The sequence below is a fragment of the Grammomys surdaster genome, unplaced genomic scaffold (genome assembly GCF_004785775.1).
Source record: "Grammomys surdaster isolate TR1022 unplaced genomic scaffold, NIH_TR_1.0 199, whole genome shotgun sequence".
NCBI lineage: Eukaryota > Metazoa > Chordata > Mammalia > Rodentia > Muridae > Grammomys > Grammomys surdaster.
The window spans coordinates 5,140,996-5,159,222 of record NW_021604644.1 but is presented as its reverse complement, the minus strand read 5'-3'; the positions used below and the strand labels follow the sequence as shown (position 1 = coordinate 5,159,222).

Below are 18,227 nucleotides of genomic sequence, written 5' to 3'. Positions count from 1 at the left end.
TACTGTAAGGGTGTTAAGACTTGGACAAGGAAATGTATTTTTTCTTTTAAATTTGGTTCAGAATCACAATAAAATATTTATTTAAATTGAGATATAGTTTAACCACATATTCTGTCAGAATATATTACACTTTTCACAGATTTGATTAAAACTAAGATTTGGCTTTCAATTTGGTATCCTTTCAAATATATGGCTCACAGCTTGGTAGCAGTGCAGTTGTTTGGTGTGCAGTAATACAGGGTTACCCACTAGTGAGTGATAAGGCCCCTCAGTGTGCATCCTCTGCCCCAGACATAGCTGCCTGGACAATAACCAGGCCCAGGTGATGATTGAAGGCAGCAGTTCTCAACTTGTGGGTCGGGACCCTTTTGTGGAGTCAGAAACCCCTTTTCATGGGAGGGGGACATATATCAGATATCCTACATACTATATAGAATTACAGTTAGCAACAAAATAGCAACACAGTAATTTTATGGTTGGGGGTTATCGCAACATGAGTTGTATTAAACTCATTTAATACGTGGAACTGCAGTAAAGGATTACAGCATTAGATAGGTTGAGAACCATTGGTTTAAGGGCTGGATGTAACCAGCCCGAGAAAGATATGTATGTAGGCAACAGCAAAGCTGGAGGGGCTGAGCCCCTAAACCCTTTGACACTGATGGCCCGGTGTAGGCATGAAGCTGCAGGCTTTGGAGTTTGCCCTGCGTTTGGTTTATGTCCAGTGTTCTCACTATGCTCCTGTTTCCCACTGTGTCCCTAATTCCTTCCGTGTCCTATTCCTCATGCCCCTAGCCCTGTGTCTCCACTGCTGTCTTTGGAAGCAAAATGTATACTCTGCCATTGTGGGTTGGAAGTCTGTAATTTTCATTTTACCAGGACATTATAGTTGAGAGATTCCCTTACGTCTCAGAAGAAACTTAGTACTTAGTATTGAGATTGTTTGAGACTACAGGGACTTTAAAGGTGGACTGACTGACTGTACTTTGCATGCAGTATGTCCATGAGTTTATGGGAGTCAGGAGCGGATGCAGTTTGAATGTCTTCCACAGGCTCAGGTATGTCAGTATGTGTCCTCAGTTAGTGCCTCAGTTTGCCGTGGGTAGCCTTGGTAAGTCCATGGCCTCCCCGATTTGCATTCACTTACCCTGCTGTTGGCTTGTAGTTGAAGATGTTTCTCAAGCTCCCTGCCCTGGCCTCCTGCTCCCGTGCCTTCCTGCCTTTATGAATCTCTACAACTGTAAGCTAAAGGAAACTCCCTTCTGTAAGTTGCCTTCATCACCTTCGTCGCAGCCACGGAAGGTAACTGATAGACTGGCACTTGTTGGCACTTATTCCAGGGTAGAGTTAGTAGGCAGAACTTCCGACTTTTATATTTGTCTTTCAAGAGAACAGATTTTAAGCTGGGTGTGGTGATTCATTGTTTATAATCCCAGTACTCTGGAAACTGGGGCAGGAGGATTGTGAGCTTAAGACAAACCAAGGATACAGAGTGAGACAAGTGAGATTCTGTCTCAAAAACAAACAACAAAAGGACAATAATCTAGTCAGAATCCAGATCCATGGTGTTACACAGCACTCGTAAGCACGCATGCTCAGCACTGCCTCCGCTGACATTCTGGGTCACAGAGAGCAGTGAAAGGCTCTCCTTCCGGAAGCTCTAAGTCCTGCCTGCTATCTCCGGGAAGATAAGGATGGCCACTAAGGCTGTCATAACTTGGACCCCAGTCTAAAGTATCTCATAAACTGCACACGTAAAGCATCTTTCAGCAGACACTGGGGTGCGACACATCTGTCCAGTCCCTTGACCGTGGTGACTATTTAACAGGAGTATGCCTTCTTGAAAGGTTGTGAAATGTATAAAGTTACGTTGCTAGAAAACAAAGTGAGCGAGCATTTCTGTTGAGCTTTTCTTCTGTCGTGTGACAGGCTCGCTCTGTGGTTTGAGGAAGGACTGTTAATCCCAGCCTCGCCATGATGCTAGCATCCCAGGTCTATGAGGAGTCCTACATCTGGGTCAGCTGCTGTTGCTCCTTTTGGTGCAGGAAGTGTCCCTGGAACCCACAACAGGGTTTGTAGTAAGATGACCCTATCAGAGCGGCCTTTGCCAAAGATCATGGGGAAAGGTGGATTTGAAAGGTGTGATATTATTCTTGGTTGTCAACTTGATTACATCTAGAATTAACTAAAACCCAAGGGGCTGGGCATGCCTGGGAGGGATTTTTAATTAAATCATTTGAAGTAGGAAGGTCCACTTTTACTCCACATCTTTTAAGGTGGGAAGATTCACCTTTAATCTGGGCCACACTTTCTGGCGACAGCTTCTGTAAAGTACAAGGAAGAAGGAAGCAACTGCTGTTGCCCGGTTACCCTTACTTTCCATTCACGAGCCTTAAAGTCTGCTTCACAATTCTGACGTATACTGAAGACCAGCTGCGACATCCAGCCTCAGGCACTGAACAGGACTCTTGGGCTTTCCCTTGCAAGACAGCCATTGTTGGACTAGCTGCAGCACAGTCTGTGAGCCATTTTAATAACCCCTTTTATAGAGATTCATTCCATCAGCTCTGTTCTAGGGACCCCTGACTAATACAGAAAAGAAAAAAAAAAAAAGCAAAGATACTTCTGGTATTTCTGGGATTAAATATCGTTTGCCTTTTAAAAATAAGATTTATTTTTATTTATGTGTATGTGGGAGAGGAGTATGTACATTTGAGTGCAGATGCCCTAGACAGCTGAGGCATTGGATCCCCTGGAGCTTGGCTTTCAGGCAGTTGAGCTGTCTGACATGGGTGCTGGGAACTAAACTTGGGTCTTTGGCAAGAGCAGTTCAAGCTCTTAACCGCTGAGCTATCTCAGCAGCCTCCCAAATTTGCCTTCGAAGAAATACTGATCTAAAAGAACATGGTTCCTCTAATTAGCTCTTGAGTCTCAGTCCACGTCCATTCCCAGGAGGCCTAGTGGACCCTGCGGGTTGTGTAGTCCAGAACCATGCTGGCCGCACCAAGCAGGGCCGGGTCAGCCAAGTCTGAAACCACCACATCGACATCCTGCACGGAGGACAAGGCTTGCTGTCGGATGACGTCCTTCACGATGTGGATGTAGTGACTAGCCAGGACTCCAGACAGGATCACCAGGGAAGGGTTCATGGTGTGGAGGATGTTCACAACCCCAAGTCCCAAAGCAGTTCCAGCTGCAGGAGAGCAAAAGCAGAGAAGTTTCCAGGAAATGTTAAATACCAGGAAGTGCTATATTTAAGAGCTGTTCATGAAGGCCAGGTGTGATGGCACATGGCTTTAGTCCTCAGGAGACAGAGGTAGGTGATCTCTGTGAGCAGGCCAGCCTGCTCTATACAGTGAGTTCCAGGACAACCAGGACTATGTAGAGGACCCTGTCTCAGAAAACCAAAATCTAATCCAAGGCTATTGATGACTTACTGTTTCTCACATTTTTTTGTTTTCTGTTTTTGAGGCAGACTCTTACAGTGTGACCCTGGCAGGCCTCCAGCTCGGCAGTCCTCGTCTTGCCTATAAGGTCTGAGCTGGCTTTTTGTTTTGCTTTGAGACAGGAATCTCACAACATGGCTCAGAACTACTGGAATCAAGCAATTCTCCTGCCTCCGCCTCCTGACAAGAGGCCTGTATGAGAGTGTCCTGATTTACTCTCCTGTTTGAGACAGTTTTCATTCTGTGTCGAGGCTGGTCTTGAACCCACTTAATGAAGCAAGTACCTGGATGTCTAGAGCTGATGCTGTCTTCCCTAGGCCTCTCAGCTACCATATCTTTCCCCCATTTCTCTTGTGGTGTCAGCACAGACAACAAAGGAGACCCCATCTGAGAAAACAGAGGAATGGGAGTCTAGCTTAGTGGCAGAGTGCTTGCCAGAACGTATAAGGCCTGTGTTTATTCTAAGCACTGCAAAAATAAACAAAATTTTGTATATACTGTAAGCTAAGACCTTAATTATGTGACCATTACCAGAAGGCTGGAAAGACATCCTAACGGTTGGTGACTGAGTGGAAAAACTCGGTAGCTTTCTTCCTCCTATCTTATACGTCTCTAAATACCTATACATAAACTTGCAATATTTCAGTATAAAATAAGGATTACGACACTTTTAAAGGCAGTGCTTGTAAACATCAACACTTTCCCTCTCAGCAGGAAAGGTATCTGAGTGCACTGTGCAGAGCACTGTGCCTGAGGGAAACTGAGGCTCTCTGGGAGCCCTGGGTGTCTGGGACCATAGGCTCACCTGTTCGTAAGATGCTCTGGGCCTTCACGTTGCCCAGCTTGGCAGCTTGGATGAGATGGAGGGCACCCACAGCTTCGTCTTTTGGCACTGACATCCCTTCCACCAAGAGCAGGTCCTCTGAGCAAACAAGAGGAGCAGTCAGGAATGAGCAGCCCTGAGGGGGCCTGAGCAGCCCTGAGGGGGCCTGAGCAGTCCTGAGGGGGCCTGAGCAGCCCTGAGGGGCCTGGGCCACACCTGTGCCCACCAGCAGTAGCTCACAGCAACGAGGCCTCCTCATGGTAGAAGAGCCACTTGTCATTGCCCGAGCCTCTGCTGCCCTCTTGCCAGCACACTTCTGAATTTCCCTACATGGAAGCTGCTCGGTGCTGACCAGCTTCCTACCTGCTGCCTCCCTGGCTTCTCCCTTGCTGTAGGACAGCCCTTGTTATCCTCCCCACTCGTCCTTCTCTACCCAGCTCTGAGGTCTACCACAGCAAGGCCTGGCTCGTGGCTATGTGCCAGGCCTGGCCAGCTCCCGCTACATCTGTTCCAGCAGCCACTACTAGCTGTGCGGGCCTGCCCACATCATTTCATTCTGTATGGTTCTCTTTTCTACAAGACTGGGGTAATAAAAACTAGAATTAAGCAATTAGACAGTGGACATGGATTATGTACAAAGCCTAAGTAAGCGGTAGAGCAGGGTCTATAATGGAACCTGGGAGTCACCGGTCCCTGCAAGCCCCAGGGACCCGCCTGCTGGGATTGCAGATGTGCAGCAGCGTGCCGGATGTGGCTGCTAAGGATCCTAGTGAAGCCCTCACGATTATGGGGCAAGTGCTTCACTGAGCCACCTCCCCAGCCCGACAGTGGACACCACTGTCTGTCCTGGAAGAACTCCTTTGCCATCCACACTTCCTTCCTAATTCACATATTCCCTGAAGCTTGACCCCAGGATGGTTCCCTGACACTCCCTCCTTTCCCTGTATGGAGGGCAGGGAGGGACTCTAGTGTCCCCTGTACAGGTCACCACCGCCTTGGCCTTGCTCTCAGTGCACGTGGCACACTGAAACAGAAGATGTTCACTGTTTATCTCTTCATTAAATGGACTTGGAGGCTGGGTTGTGTGCATACTGATGGCTGAGAAACAAAACTAAAAGAACTCTTCCCTGCTGTCTTGGGTGGTAGGCCCTGTGCACCTCCCCCAGGCAAGGACAAGTGTAAATCTGCATCAGGACCAAAGATGCCCTGAAGCATCAGAAGGAGGGAAATGAAGACTCAGTTCAAAACCATGGCTTCACAGTCAGCCCTCTGTAATTTCTACTCCCATGTCCGTGTCTGCCATTCGGTTAGTTACTTCCGAAGGTGACAGATACCAACCATCATGGAGCTTCTTTGCTTCCCTCTGCAAGGCCATTCCAGAGGCATACGCCTCAATACACCCATGGCTTCCGCAGGAGCAGTCAGGACCGTCCAGAGACACCACAAGATGGCCAAGCTCTGCCGCACAGAAGGAGCTGCCGTGGATCAGCTCGTGCTGGTGGATGATCCCTCCACCGATCCCTGCAGGGAGAGACAAGGCACTGAGTGGCACAAGCACCACTGGAGCAGGAAGCCAGGCTGTGGCAGTGCCCATCTGCTCATGAGTGCCTGCTTCTCTAGATGGCTGAGGCTCACTACGCACTGAAACTGAATTGGTGCCACTCTGGGAGGCAGTGATTATAGCACATCTTCTGAGGTTTCGTTTCCCATCTGGCTGGCTTACTATGACTTCAAACGGCCCACCTTGTGTTGGTGGATGGTCCCTCAAGTACACACTGCCTCCTCTATGCACTGGAGTGAGATGTCCCCAGCTAGCAGACTGACTGGTGCAGTGAGATAGGAGCCAGCAGGGAGCAGGCAACTCCAGACAGTGCTGTGGGAAGCTTCTTCAGGTCCTGGGGGATTGTGGCCCTTACTGACTCAATGGGACTTGGACATCACACCCTTTAGTGGCTTCACTTCACTCTCCTTCCCCGCCCCCTCCCTCCTGCTTCTCAGGCCCACCTGCACAAGAAAAGTGCAAGCTCGCTTCAGGGAAGGCAAGGTAGGACAACCTGTCAAATCGTGTTACAGTGCCTGCTTCCAGAAGCCCAGAACGTGGCATAGGACTCTGGGCCATGCCTGAAATTCTCCCACTCTAAAACAACAGAGACGACATCTGTCTTATGTGGAGCACAAATGCACTGACTCTCTCATTAAGGAGTTAAAGGACGTTTTACCCTAGAAGCCTCCATTTTGAAGAGCATCTATTATTTTTAACTTTAAATTGTTATGTGTATGGGAGGGGTTTTTCTGTATGTATCTAAGAGCACTGCATCTGTGTCTGGTTAGAACCTAGAAGAGTGTATTGGATCCCCTGGAACTGGACTTACAGATGGTCAGGAGCCATTGTATGATTACGGGAATCAAACCTGGGTCCTCTGGAAGAGAAGCCAGTACTCTTAACTGCTGAACCATGTCTCCAAAACTCACCCTCAATTCTTCTTCCTCTCCCTGTAGCTCACTGACTGCCCTGACCTAGAAAATGTATTCAGGTTTGTTAAATTGTTCAACACAGAAGGAAGACTGCATGAAAACCCACAGGCTTAGTCAGGATGGTGGCACACCACTTGTAACCCAGAGTTTTCAAGGCTGAGGCAGCAGATTCAAGTGTTCAAGTCAGCCCAGGGACATGAGATCTTTGTCAACCGACAAGAGCCTGAAGGATACTGGAATAAAATCTAAGAGCTATGTAGCCCAGCTGACCTGGAAATGGCAACAATCCTCCTGCCTCTGCTTCTCTCGTGCTGGGATTCAGGCATGTTGGCCAAATTCCTTTTTCTTTTTCTTCTCGGTGACTGATCCTGGGGTGGAGCTCAGGGCTTCACATGTGGTGGACACAAGCTCTTACCACTGAACTACCTGCTTGGGAAAGGGCTGAGGGGGCGTGCCCTCTGCTGTGTGCATCACCTTCATGGTCTACTGTAGTGCAAGTGAAGGCTAAGGCATAACTGTCAGTGCCTCACTGAGGGCTGAGTCCAGTTCTGGCACATCCTGAAGAACCTTTTTTTCCTGTCTCACCTGTTCCTGTGATGAGTGTCACAAAGTTTTCCTGTCCTTTTCCTTGGCCAAACTTCCTTTCTGCCATGGCAGCGCAGTTGCCATCATTGTCCACCCACACGGGGAGATGCAGGGTGTCGGAGAGCGGTGTTCTGAGGTCCACAGAGTTCCATTCCTGTATCAGCTTGGTTGAATGCAGCACAACTCCTTCCTGGGGATTCACACGGCCACCTGTGGAAATGCCTGAACTCCACCCCAAACAGGAAAACAGTTTTGATTACCCATTTTAGGAACCCCTACCTACATAAATTAATCCATTCAACATCTTGAATGTTATCAAGAACTGCAAGGCATCAGACAGTTCTGAGTGAAGTCTACAGTGCCCGAGGATGCACAGACCATCCAAGCTTCTCCCCAGGACCGCGGCCATCCGAGGCACGTGGGGCCCATGGAGAACCGGCTGACTCTGGCCTGAGGCTAAGTGTAAAGACTTGAACTGTGAGCACAGAAAGAAGCATTTCTTGGATTTGTAGTTTAAAATCTCACCTACTCCCAGAATCCTGCAGTTGAGTTTCACGGCTTCGGCTGCAGCTTCCACGCACATCTGCAGGATTAAACTAATCCTTTCTTCATAGGTTTTAGGGTTGAATTGAGTGTATTTCTTAACTATTTCACCCTGTAAGAGGGAGAGAGAACAGCACACAGGTCTGTCTTGGTTGCCAAGCTATGGAGCACACTCCTGTGAATATTAGCCTTTCTGGTGACAATCAGCCCTTGTGTGCCACTTCTGTGGCAGCATCTGTCCCCGAGATGAGCCTAAGTCATTTCCTGGGAATCCATCCCAACATAAGGTTGCTGAGCAATGCCATGGCCATCGGGGAAAGACTCCCTAAGCTTCTGGTCAATGGCAGGCAATCTAAATCTAGTTCATTAAAAGGTCATAATTCCTCTTTTCAGGCTGATACAATTATCTAATTTCAATACGGAGGCAACTAAATAGCCACCCTGATGTCTGCACTTTAGTTATCTACTGTAGCGGAGGCCAGTACACACTTCTATGCCAACTGGCACATCTCCATGTCTTGTAGCGTCCCGTCCTGATTTAATACAAAGCAGTCAGCCCCTCCTAACTATTCCTGCTGTTCCAGGGCTTTGTTTTGGTTTCGTTTTTTATTCACCTCAACTGTGTATTATTTTGTTTCAGAATAATGTTATTTTAAAAATCCCAATGTATGATAATTTTATGAAACTCTAAGATCCTACTGAAATGTTGACTATAATTATGTTAAATTTATAATCCAATTTGTGAGGTGCTGACATTTAAAAAGTACTCAACACTTTCAGCAAGGATACTTTTTCAAGCCTTTGTTTGGCACTATTTCAGAATTTTATTTATGTATTATGTAAATCACGGTTTTGTGGTTTTGATTATTCTTAGGAATCTGGGGTGTTCTGAATTGGAAGCCTTTCCCTTCATATTCTTTTGTGTTAATGGATTTTTATATATCAAATACAAGGATTAAAGCTGTTTATCATTAAAAATAAATCTACAGGAGGGCTTCTCAACCTTTATTGTGTGAGAGAGTCAGCTTAGCATAACTATGGTATCCCCAGAGGATCCAAACTAATGAGTCTGCGGCAGGAGTCAGACACCCAGAGTCTTACAGCACCTGAGTGATGTTAATATACAGGCACATTTGACAGTTCACATAAAAGGACACAAGATTCTTGTCACAAATTCATTTAACCAGAAAATTATTGATACATATTAATCGTAATATCCAGCCATTTACTGGATCTCCCTAACTCTATAATCCAGTTAATTCCTTCACATGGCCCATAAATAATAATTAATATTTTTTGCTATATATAATCTCCTTGCTTTATTCCTTACAGGACAGAAAACACTTTTTCTTAATTTCAATTAAAATTTCATCTCTAAAAAAGTTGCTGGTCACTAATAAAAATTCCATGTTAGGAAAATAATCTGTTAATTTTTTTAAAGTATAGGGAGGTTTCTTTTGCTTTTCTTGAGATAGCAATGGTATGTTTTGTTTTGCTTTTCATTAATTGACCTAATATTATTAAATTTCTAATAATTTATGTTTAAAATCTTTGCTATTTCTCAAAGACTGTGAAACATTACATGTCTATGACACTGCAAACAGATTTTTTTCTGGGAGGCTTACTTTTCATTAAGTCAGTAAGAGGTCATTGTAACATGATATTGCAACATAGTCTGCTATTTTCATGAAGGTGCTCTTACCCTCCTAGAGCCCTGGCAGTGTGTGGTACGATGTGAAGATCAGGCTCTGAAACCACGAACTGGAGAAGTGCCCAGCTGACCACTTCCTCAAAGCAGCATGTTTCCTCAGCTGGGGGGACTCTCAGCCAGATGGGGAAGTGCTCCCTGGACTTCACACTCTGGGGTCTACAACTCAGTCCTCCAATGGCAAAGCCCTCTCTTACGTCTAAAGGGGCCTCCCCATTGCCAACTTGAGATTTACTGCATTGGGTTCCCTAACAGTTTACTTCTTGGAAATGTATGTTTTGTTGTGTTTTTGTGTTTTGAGACAAGGTCTCACACTGTGGCCCGGGCTGCCCTCCACCTTTCAGTAATCCTGCTGCCTCAGCTTCCTAAATCCTGGGATTATAAGCATTAGCTACCACACCAGCTTGAAATGTTAACAATCGGTGCACGCACGTTGTGAGGGATCTGAGAGCACCATGGCAAATGACGGCACACTCCTGTGTGCTTCTCCTTCTGCCTTCCATGCACACATTTTAAAGCTCAACCCCTCGTGTGAGATACACAGTTAAGTGCTTGCAGTGAGTTTACCTTCATGCTAACTATCGCCACTCTGAGATTTGTCCCACCAAGATCAACAGCCAAAGCACTCAGAGTTTCAAGGATATGGTCAATATCTTGAGAGATGTTCTCCTTTACTGGAGGGAAGCAGAATTTCTTCTGTAATGGCTCTTGAAGGTCAATGGATTTGAGAAACTTTAAAATCCTTGGAACAGCATTTCCATCCCCATATATCTTTGAGCTGGAATATCCAAAAAAGTCAGTTCAGTGAAATGGTTTTGGCATACATGACAGGTGATACCAAGGTCATTGAAATCAGACTCTTCAGAGAGAAATAATTTGTTCTTTTAATATAACCTCTCTGGGCTGGGGAACTGCACAGAGGGAGAGCACTTCCCTGGCATGCACAAGGCCTTAAGTTTAGTCTCTTGTATCACAAAACAATAAAACTACATCCCCATAGAGTGTGTGTGTGTGTATGTGTGTGTGTGTGTTAGTGTGTTTGTGTGTGTGTGTATGTGTGTGTGTGTTAGTGTGTGTGTGTTTGTGTGTGTGTGTGTGTTTAAAATGTGATACACATGATAAGTCACTGCATGAACTTATATTTTCTGTCAATTAAAACAAAAACTAGAGCTGGCATGGTGACACACACCTTTAATTCCAGTACTTAGGTGGTAGAGGCAGAAGGATCTCTCTGAGTTTGAGGCCAGCCTAGCTTACATAGTGAGTTCTAGGACAGCCAGGGCTGCATAAAAGAGAGACCCTGTCTAAAAACACAACGAAAGACAAAAACAAATCAATTCTATAAATCATAACAACACACATACAGAAACAGCTGAGCCTTTTGACAACATTGTAATTTAGTACCTGAATTTGGGGCTCTCTGTCTTGGTTTGGGTTTTTGCTGTTTTAGAAGTTTTAATCTTTACATTTCTGAGAAATTACTACATTGAAATAAAAAGGATGGCAGCCAAAATTAAGTTTTAAAAGAAATCAGATATATTATTTTCTAGTACGTAGTCAAATTGTACCAGAGAAATCCACTGTAGGGATAGTACTACTGTAATTAGCAGTCAAATCGGGAAAGTTCTCCACTGGAACCTGGAAGAGACCTGCAGTTGGACACCCTGTCTGCCCAGCTGCTAGGGTGTGCTAACGGAAGGAGGAAAGTTCTGTTAAGATGGTTAAACAGAGATGAACCATAGGTTCAGCTGATGCCTGAGGCTGCTCCCTGTTTAATTACTCCTAAATGAAAGGCTCTATACTCACCAAGGGTACTGTTTACCGAACTGGAGGTGTAGTGCTTGTAATATTTTGTCTTGGGTGTCAGCATCCCGAACATGAAGAACATTCTCCCCTAAATAAAAACAGGGATGTTAGAATGACTTGCAGTATGACTGTCCAGAGAAAGGCAAACAGCAGTGCTGGGTTCACACAAACAGCAACGTGGTCACACAAACAGCAGTGTGTACACACAAACAGCAGTGTGCTGGATTCAGTTCACTCTTAAACCCAGTAGATCGCAAACACTCTTGGTAAGACTTCCCTGCAGCAGACAAGATCTTTATCCCCAAAGAAAACAAACCACAGCATTGTTCATTTAATGAGATCAGACAGATCAATGTTTGATTTTGGTTTTAGAGACAAGGTCTTATCTGTGTAGACCCAGCTGGCTTCTAACTTGTGGCTCCCCTGCTTTTCCCTATGTGCCAAGATCACAGGTATGTGTCACCACACAGGGCTTTTTTTGTTGTTGTTTGGCCTCAAACTTAGGACCTTCCTATGTCAGACTCCTGAGAAAACATGCACCACCACAGACAGTTAGGGTGAATTAATCTAACACTGACAAACTGTTTGCCTAGATGTCTGCCATGTCCGTTATATAAGAACTCAGCATTTGGCAGTCCCTACAAACTACCGTGAAGTTCTGTTGCATCTGCCCATCTTTCTGAGTTCTGTTCAGAAAGCCATGTTTCCATTTCCTTCTTTTCTGGTCTTCCTTCCTCCCTTCCTCCCTCCCTCCCTCCCTCCCTCCCTCCCTCCCTCCCTCCTTTCTTTCTTTCTTTTAGATGCTAACAGAGCCAAAGTCCACTTTTTCCCCTGGTAATCTGGGCTTCCTCACTCCCTCATTCCTAAAGCCTTCCTCCCACCACAAGGCACTGAGTGACCTTGCGCTTTCTTCCCCAAGGCACAATCTCACACAGCACGGGCTGGCCTCAAGCTTGCTATGTAGCCAAGAACAGCCCTGAACTTCTGATCCTTCTGCCTCTATGTCCCTATGAGTGCTAGGATTTCAGGTGGGCATCATCATGCTTCAGTGCTGGGGACTGGAGGCGGGCTTTGGGCAGGCTAGGTAAGCACTACTAGCTGCCCTATGTCCTGAGCATCTTGGTCTGGCACTGCCATATCCCAGGGCCTCACACATGGTGTTTATTCCATTTTTTAAAAACAAATCTGAAAGAATTTCTATCTTGGACTTCTATTTTCCCTAGAAAACAGGAAGCAAAGCAATGTTCTGGAAATGACATGAAGATGATAGAAACAGGGGTGCAATGAACGGAAGAAGGACGGCGGGACTGGGGCTGCCAGGCTGGGGCTAATCTCTGTAGCTCTGGTCCAGATCTTTCTCCATTAATGACATGCGCTTTCCCATTAGCTACAGACACACATTTGCATGTACACAGCACTAGAACCTGACTAATACTAATAACATGCATAGCTCAGTTAGCATGTGCATTAATAATCCTGCTTACACTTTCATTATGTAGGACTGCCATACTCTAAGGACTAACTGAAAGCACACCCGTGAGCTCAGAAAACAGACTAGCGTACATGCAAGACACAGTCACCTAGTCTCTTTTAAACAAAGCTAACAAAGGGCCATTTAGCTCAGGCCAGGCATGGTAGGACACACCTTTACCAGCCTGGTCTACAAACCAAGCCCAGGACAGCCAGGGTTATTACATAGAGAAACCCTGTCTCAAAAACAAACAAACAAACAAACCATTTGGCTCTAATTGATTTTACAAAGCAATAAAAATGTTAGTAGATCTATAAAAGTGGTGATCATGTGTGTTACTGTGGATATTAGGCTGTGACTGGTCATTCATGTCCCTCACCTACTTCTTCACAAAAGCATGTGGCCAGATGTACCTACAGGCCTTAACATCCTATGACAGATGCCTGCTCATCCATGCTCACTGCCGCTCTAGTCACAACCTACAAGTCCTTCGAATGATGAATGGATAAATCATGAAATGTGCAGGTAAACAGATGGGACTGGAAAACACACCAAATGTAAAAATATAAACACTGTGTGTTCTCTGATTTGCGGATCCCAGCCCCCAATTTAGATCTGAGTTTATAACTTGGAATAACCACAGAAGCCAGAAAAGTAGAAAGGGACCGTGGAGAGAGGAAGGTAGTATGACACAGGTCCTGTGTGGGGAAGAGGAAATGAGGGAGGGCCTAGGAGGTCTGGAAGGGAGATAACACAGAGGGAGAGGGAAGAAGAGATAAATGACATCAAGGACATTGGAAAATGCGTAATCATACAAGGTTACCTTAAGTAGAGCACGGCACATGAGGTGATAACTGTCTGCTCCTTCCCCCCACAAAGAGCCACAGACTATCTAACAAAAGCCCAGTGCCAAGAATGGGAAACTAGGTTTAGAGCACTGGCTGCTCTTCCAAATGTCCTGAGTTCAGTTCCCAGCAAAGACATGGTGGCTCACAATCATCTATAATGAGATCTGGTGCCCTCTTCTGGCCTGCAGGTGTACATGCAGGCAGAACACTGTGTACATAATAATAAATAAATCTTTAAAAGCCCAAAAAACATTCTACCTTATTTTGGGGGATAGAGAGATTGCTCAGAGAGGTCCTAAGTTCGATTCCCAGCAACCACATGGTGGTGCACAGCCATCTGTAACGGGATCCGACGCCCTCTTCTTGTGTGTCTGACGACAGTGATAGCGTATACATACTCACATACATAAAATAAATATATCAATCAATCTTAAAAAAAATGGGAAACCTCCCTTTGAATTGTTGGGTGGGGAGGGTGGGGTTCAAAAGATCCCTAAACAATATAGGCCGTCGCCATTGTCCCTGGTTGTGTTCTAGGGCTGGAGCACAGAGATTGCTGGACGGACGCACACAGGACACAGGACTTGGGGTGAGCTGGAGCTGACCTGGAAGCCTCTTCCCCAAGGCTCTCTTTGTATCAGAAGGTGCTGTGCAAGCAGCCAAGAGAGAAAGCAGTCAGTAGTCCTACCTGGCTGTGAAGCCCACAAACCACAATGACTGCCTGGCAAATTATCCCAGGGGTGTAATACTGGCATTTTTCTTGGGGTAACCAGCAGCTGTTTAACTGGACTTCAGGATGGATTCATGACTAGTACCGTAAACTTAGTCAACTAGCAGCAGCTGGAGAGGTCACAGAACCCATGGGAGAACTTACTACCACCATTTTCCTAAACCAATATAACTTCTAACTACACTCTAAGTGACTATCCTTATACCCATAGATATGTGTAGTTCTCACCCCTCATTAAAGAAGCTTCTTTTTATATTAATCTATTACAGAGATTCATACCTGGTCGACATGCAGAGAGTAAAGTACATCTATTTAAAAAAATCCTACACTCAAGGCTCAGGGAAAAGCATGGAAATGGGTGTAGAAAGATTTTAAGAGACCAGGACACCTACTTTGAAATAGTGTTTTCTAGACTTGACAGGGAAGTTGCACTCACTAAATCTCAACAATATGTTGTGCCTAAACAAGACCGGCACAACTGCAACACCAGCTGACACACAGTGTGGATGGGGAACTTCACAAGGCCTCACCCCGAATGGAAGACGTACAGGCCATCAGTGCTCAGTGGGAGGGGGTGAGCAGCTCCCCTACAGGTTATCTTAGCCCAAGTGGGCCACCCTAAACACATGTACAAACAAGCAACAGAAATGGACTCAGTAGGGGTGGGTGTGTGTGTGTGTGTGCAATAAATCAGAAGTCATGCATTTGAGAAGGAGTTAGGGGGAAACAGGAGGAGTTGGAGAGGGAGTAGGAGTAGACATGATGTGAATGTCAATACATTATTCATGTATGAAAAATGGTAAACATAAAGAATGTGGCCAGTGCCGACCCATCACAGACAGAGCAAAGCTGGTCGGCTAAGATACAGGCAAAGGTAGATACCTGTTTCTCTTCCTATCTGCCGCGTCCCCAGGTTGATCACAGGTGTCCCAAAAGCGCCAACCTCGCGCACGCCGCAGCTGCTATTCCCAATCATGCACCCAGCGTGGGCGACCAGCTGTATGAACTGGTCAAACGGGACGTGCTTGACGGCTCGGAAATTGGGGTGATGCTCAATGCCCTTCTTCCGCATCACTCGAACCATCTCCTTGCTGCCTGTGAAAGTGAACACATCGCATGATGAAATGCAACTGCTTAATCAGTGGGCAAAGACATACTTCTTAGAGATGAGTGTAGCCCTAATCCTCCTACCAGTGACTAGGAAAATAGTCACATGGCCACTCATCGTCCCCTGTTCTGCACTGGGATTTTCATGAGCAGCTCTCTGAAGCTCATCCAGGAGCTGATACAGTAGCAGCTAGGGATTTCAATTAGAACTTAGCAAGTAAATATATTTTATTAATGTCTCTGTATAAACTTTCACTGTAAGAAGCTAAAACAAGCTAGTAGTTTCTAAGCAGGAAGGTCATATTCTCCATACATAAGCTGATTGGAGTGGCTTTGCCGAACTCTGCTCACATTTTCAGACTTCCCACCTTGGTGAACTAAACTCCAAGGCAATATGGATAGGGTCCAATACCACAGCTGGTATTTTATTTTAAAACGCACCACTTTAAAACAATTTAAAGCCATGAGAAAAAAAATACTTAATGATCTCTGCTCCCGTCCCTGTCTTTTTCTTTTTCCACTATTGTGGGTGCACACACGCACATGTGGGTACATGCACATTGGTCATCTGACTGGAAGGCAAGACAATGACCACACAATGCTCACCAATGGATAGAGGGCAGCAAGCCACCAGAAGCTATGCATGTGTCTCTTCTTTCTCTTTTAAACTTTCTCTATGTGACAAGACAAGTAAATGGGCTTAGGGTCCAACGCCCTGCAAGATGACAGGCCATTTTCTTTACATACCCCCCCAACCTGTAATTATCGGAGAACATGGCACTCCAGAAGGTCCTGCTATTCTAAGGCTCCACTTTGATTTCAAGCCTAAGCCACATGCACTAATCTAGTTCTTCCCCAGAGCCCACCACGGGCAAACTACAGGCACACTTGGACACTAAGCCAGATACTGACAAAGTTCCCTGCTGCTCCACAACAGCAGAGGCATGTGTGGGGACCTGACACAAGTAATTTTCCTTTAAACTGGAATGCTTTATTCTTTGAGTCAGTGTCCCAAGGGATCCTTCCCCTCAGCCTCCTGAGTAGCTGTGACTGCAGAGACACACCACACTACATCTCAGGGGCCATTTTATTTTTAACAGAAGAAAACTCTCTCTAATTCTAAAGCATACACATTCAGGAAAGTTATTATTAAGCAGATAGATTATAATTACTTATACAGAACTCATGGGATCCAAAAAGAACCATAAAGGGTTTTGAAATATTGCTATATTGCCTGATCAAAATCCAGTTTGAGAGTCTTGATTCTTCTAACAGAAAAGATTTTTCTGGAGTAGATGGTAATACCTTAGCATTTCAAAGAGAAGGTCCCAAAGAGTTCTACAGTGAGTCATGGTCACGCCAGTATTAGAAAACACCTTAGTGTCAGGCCCTGATTTGACCTCTGTCTTTTATGACTCAGATCCCCATCAACTTGCCTACAATCTCAATTAGCACTGAAGTTCATGGCTCTCCGGGTGATCGCCCAGAGCAGGCCTGAGGATTGATGGGATGGGGACTCCAGATCCAAACTGCCTAAGCTCAAGATCATACTCTGAAGCATAGCTAACATAAATACAAAAGAAAATAATAATTAATAATAAAGGTTATCTTACGATAGTCAGTAGCATCATTACTTGCCAAAAGATACTCTTCACCCTGACTTCTAAGGTTTACTTCTCACAGACCTCAGTTTCTTCTCAGTGGACACTGGAGAGAAAAGACTAAATATGAGAGCAAACTGCACACTGGCGAGATCCTTTAAAAAATATTTATTTCCTATTGTTTCTACTGGACTTGACAAAAATATCACAACATCTTGATCTACAATAATATAGATAACCTTTAATTGTCTAGGATGCATTTCAGAAGAGCCTTTAATAAGGAAAAGGCAACAGGCAAGAAAAGAGGTGACAGAGATTAAAGTTAGAAAAGGTAGATGGTATAATCTCATCTTCGAGTTCCATTACCTGCATCGATATTTGGAAACAGAACTAGGGTCCTCTTGTTAAATGAGATAAGGGCATCCAGTGTTAATTCAAACATCTTTATGGAATGCTTAATGTCAGTGGTCACAGGATGCTGCAGGGCAACAATGTAATCTTTACATTTTACATCATCACCTGTTTAAAGAAAGGGAACCACAGTGCTTCATTAGTCAAGACTCTTGTTGGTACGGGTGTTGTTTGTTTTTGAGATGGAGTCTCACTATGTAGTGTGGCTGGCCTGGAACACATTTCCAAAGGTGAAGAGGGAGCCAGCCACTTTCATTATGGTTAGCAGAAGTCTGAAAGACAAGCCTTTAGGTTACCAGATAACCAGTACCGGTACCATAATCAATAGGGCAATACTATGTATAGTTCTCGACCCACAGCTGCCACACGTGATGCTGTAATGTGAATAAGCTCATTCCTGACTGGTAGACAGAGGAACGCTGTCAGCCTTTACCACGGTGGTCAAGGCACTTGTAACCATCCTCACAGTGGTGTCCAGAGCATCAACGTCTATGCAGACAATACTCTCCAAGGGAGACCAGCTCCCCTCAGAGTCTCTTCACCCTCAGTCTTCACCTTCTCTATGTTGTCTACCTCTTACCTTGAAAGCACATAGCAATCGAGTTTCTGAGGGTATTCTTTGAAAAAGAGAGGGTCCCCTCACACCTGGAGTCTGGGAATTGGAGCCAGGATT

General features: G+C 45.3%; 1 protein-coding gene across 3 annotated transcripts in view; it reads right to left on the bottom strand.

The window, feature by feature from the left end:
- Positions 1-2,631: 2,631 nt before the first annotated feature.
- Positions 2,632-18,227, bottom strand: part of Gne (glucosamine (UDP-N-acetyl)-2-epimerase/N-acetylmannosamine kinase) — a 39,892-nt gene continuing 24,296 nt past the window's right edge. For 2 of the 3 annotated variants that reach the window (XM_028770214.1, XM_028770215.1), the window contains exons 4-12: positions 17,510-17,662; positions 15,318-15,530; positions 11,387-11,474; positions 10,148-10,358; positions 7,855-7,984; positions 7,330-7,551; positions 5,608-5,790; positions 4,252-4,368; positions 2,632-3,193 (exon numbers count right to left, since the gene is read on the bottom strand). In XM_028770214.1, the coding sequence (XP_028626047.1) occupies positions 2,958-3,193; positions 4,252-4,368; positions 5,608-5,790; positions 7,330-7,551; positions 7,855-7,984; positions 10,148-10,358; positions 11,387-11,474; positions 15,318-15,530; positions 17,510-17,662 (1,553 nt within the window). In that variant the 3' untranslated portion in view covers positions 2,632-2,957. Of the gene's footprint in view, positions 3,194-3,753; positions 3,834-4,251; positions 4,369-5,607; positions 5,791-7,329; positions 7,552-7,854; positions 7,985-10,147; positions 10,359-11,386; positions 11,475-15,317; positions 15,531-17,509; positions 17,663-18,227 lie in introns of those variants that run through there. The other variant, XM_028770216.1, reaches the window with a different exon arrangement.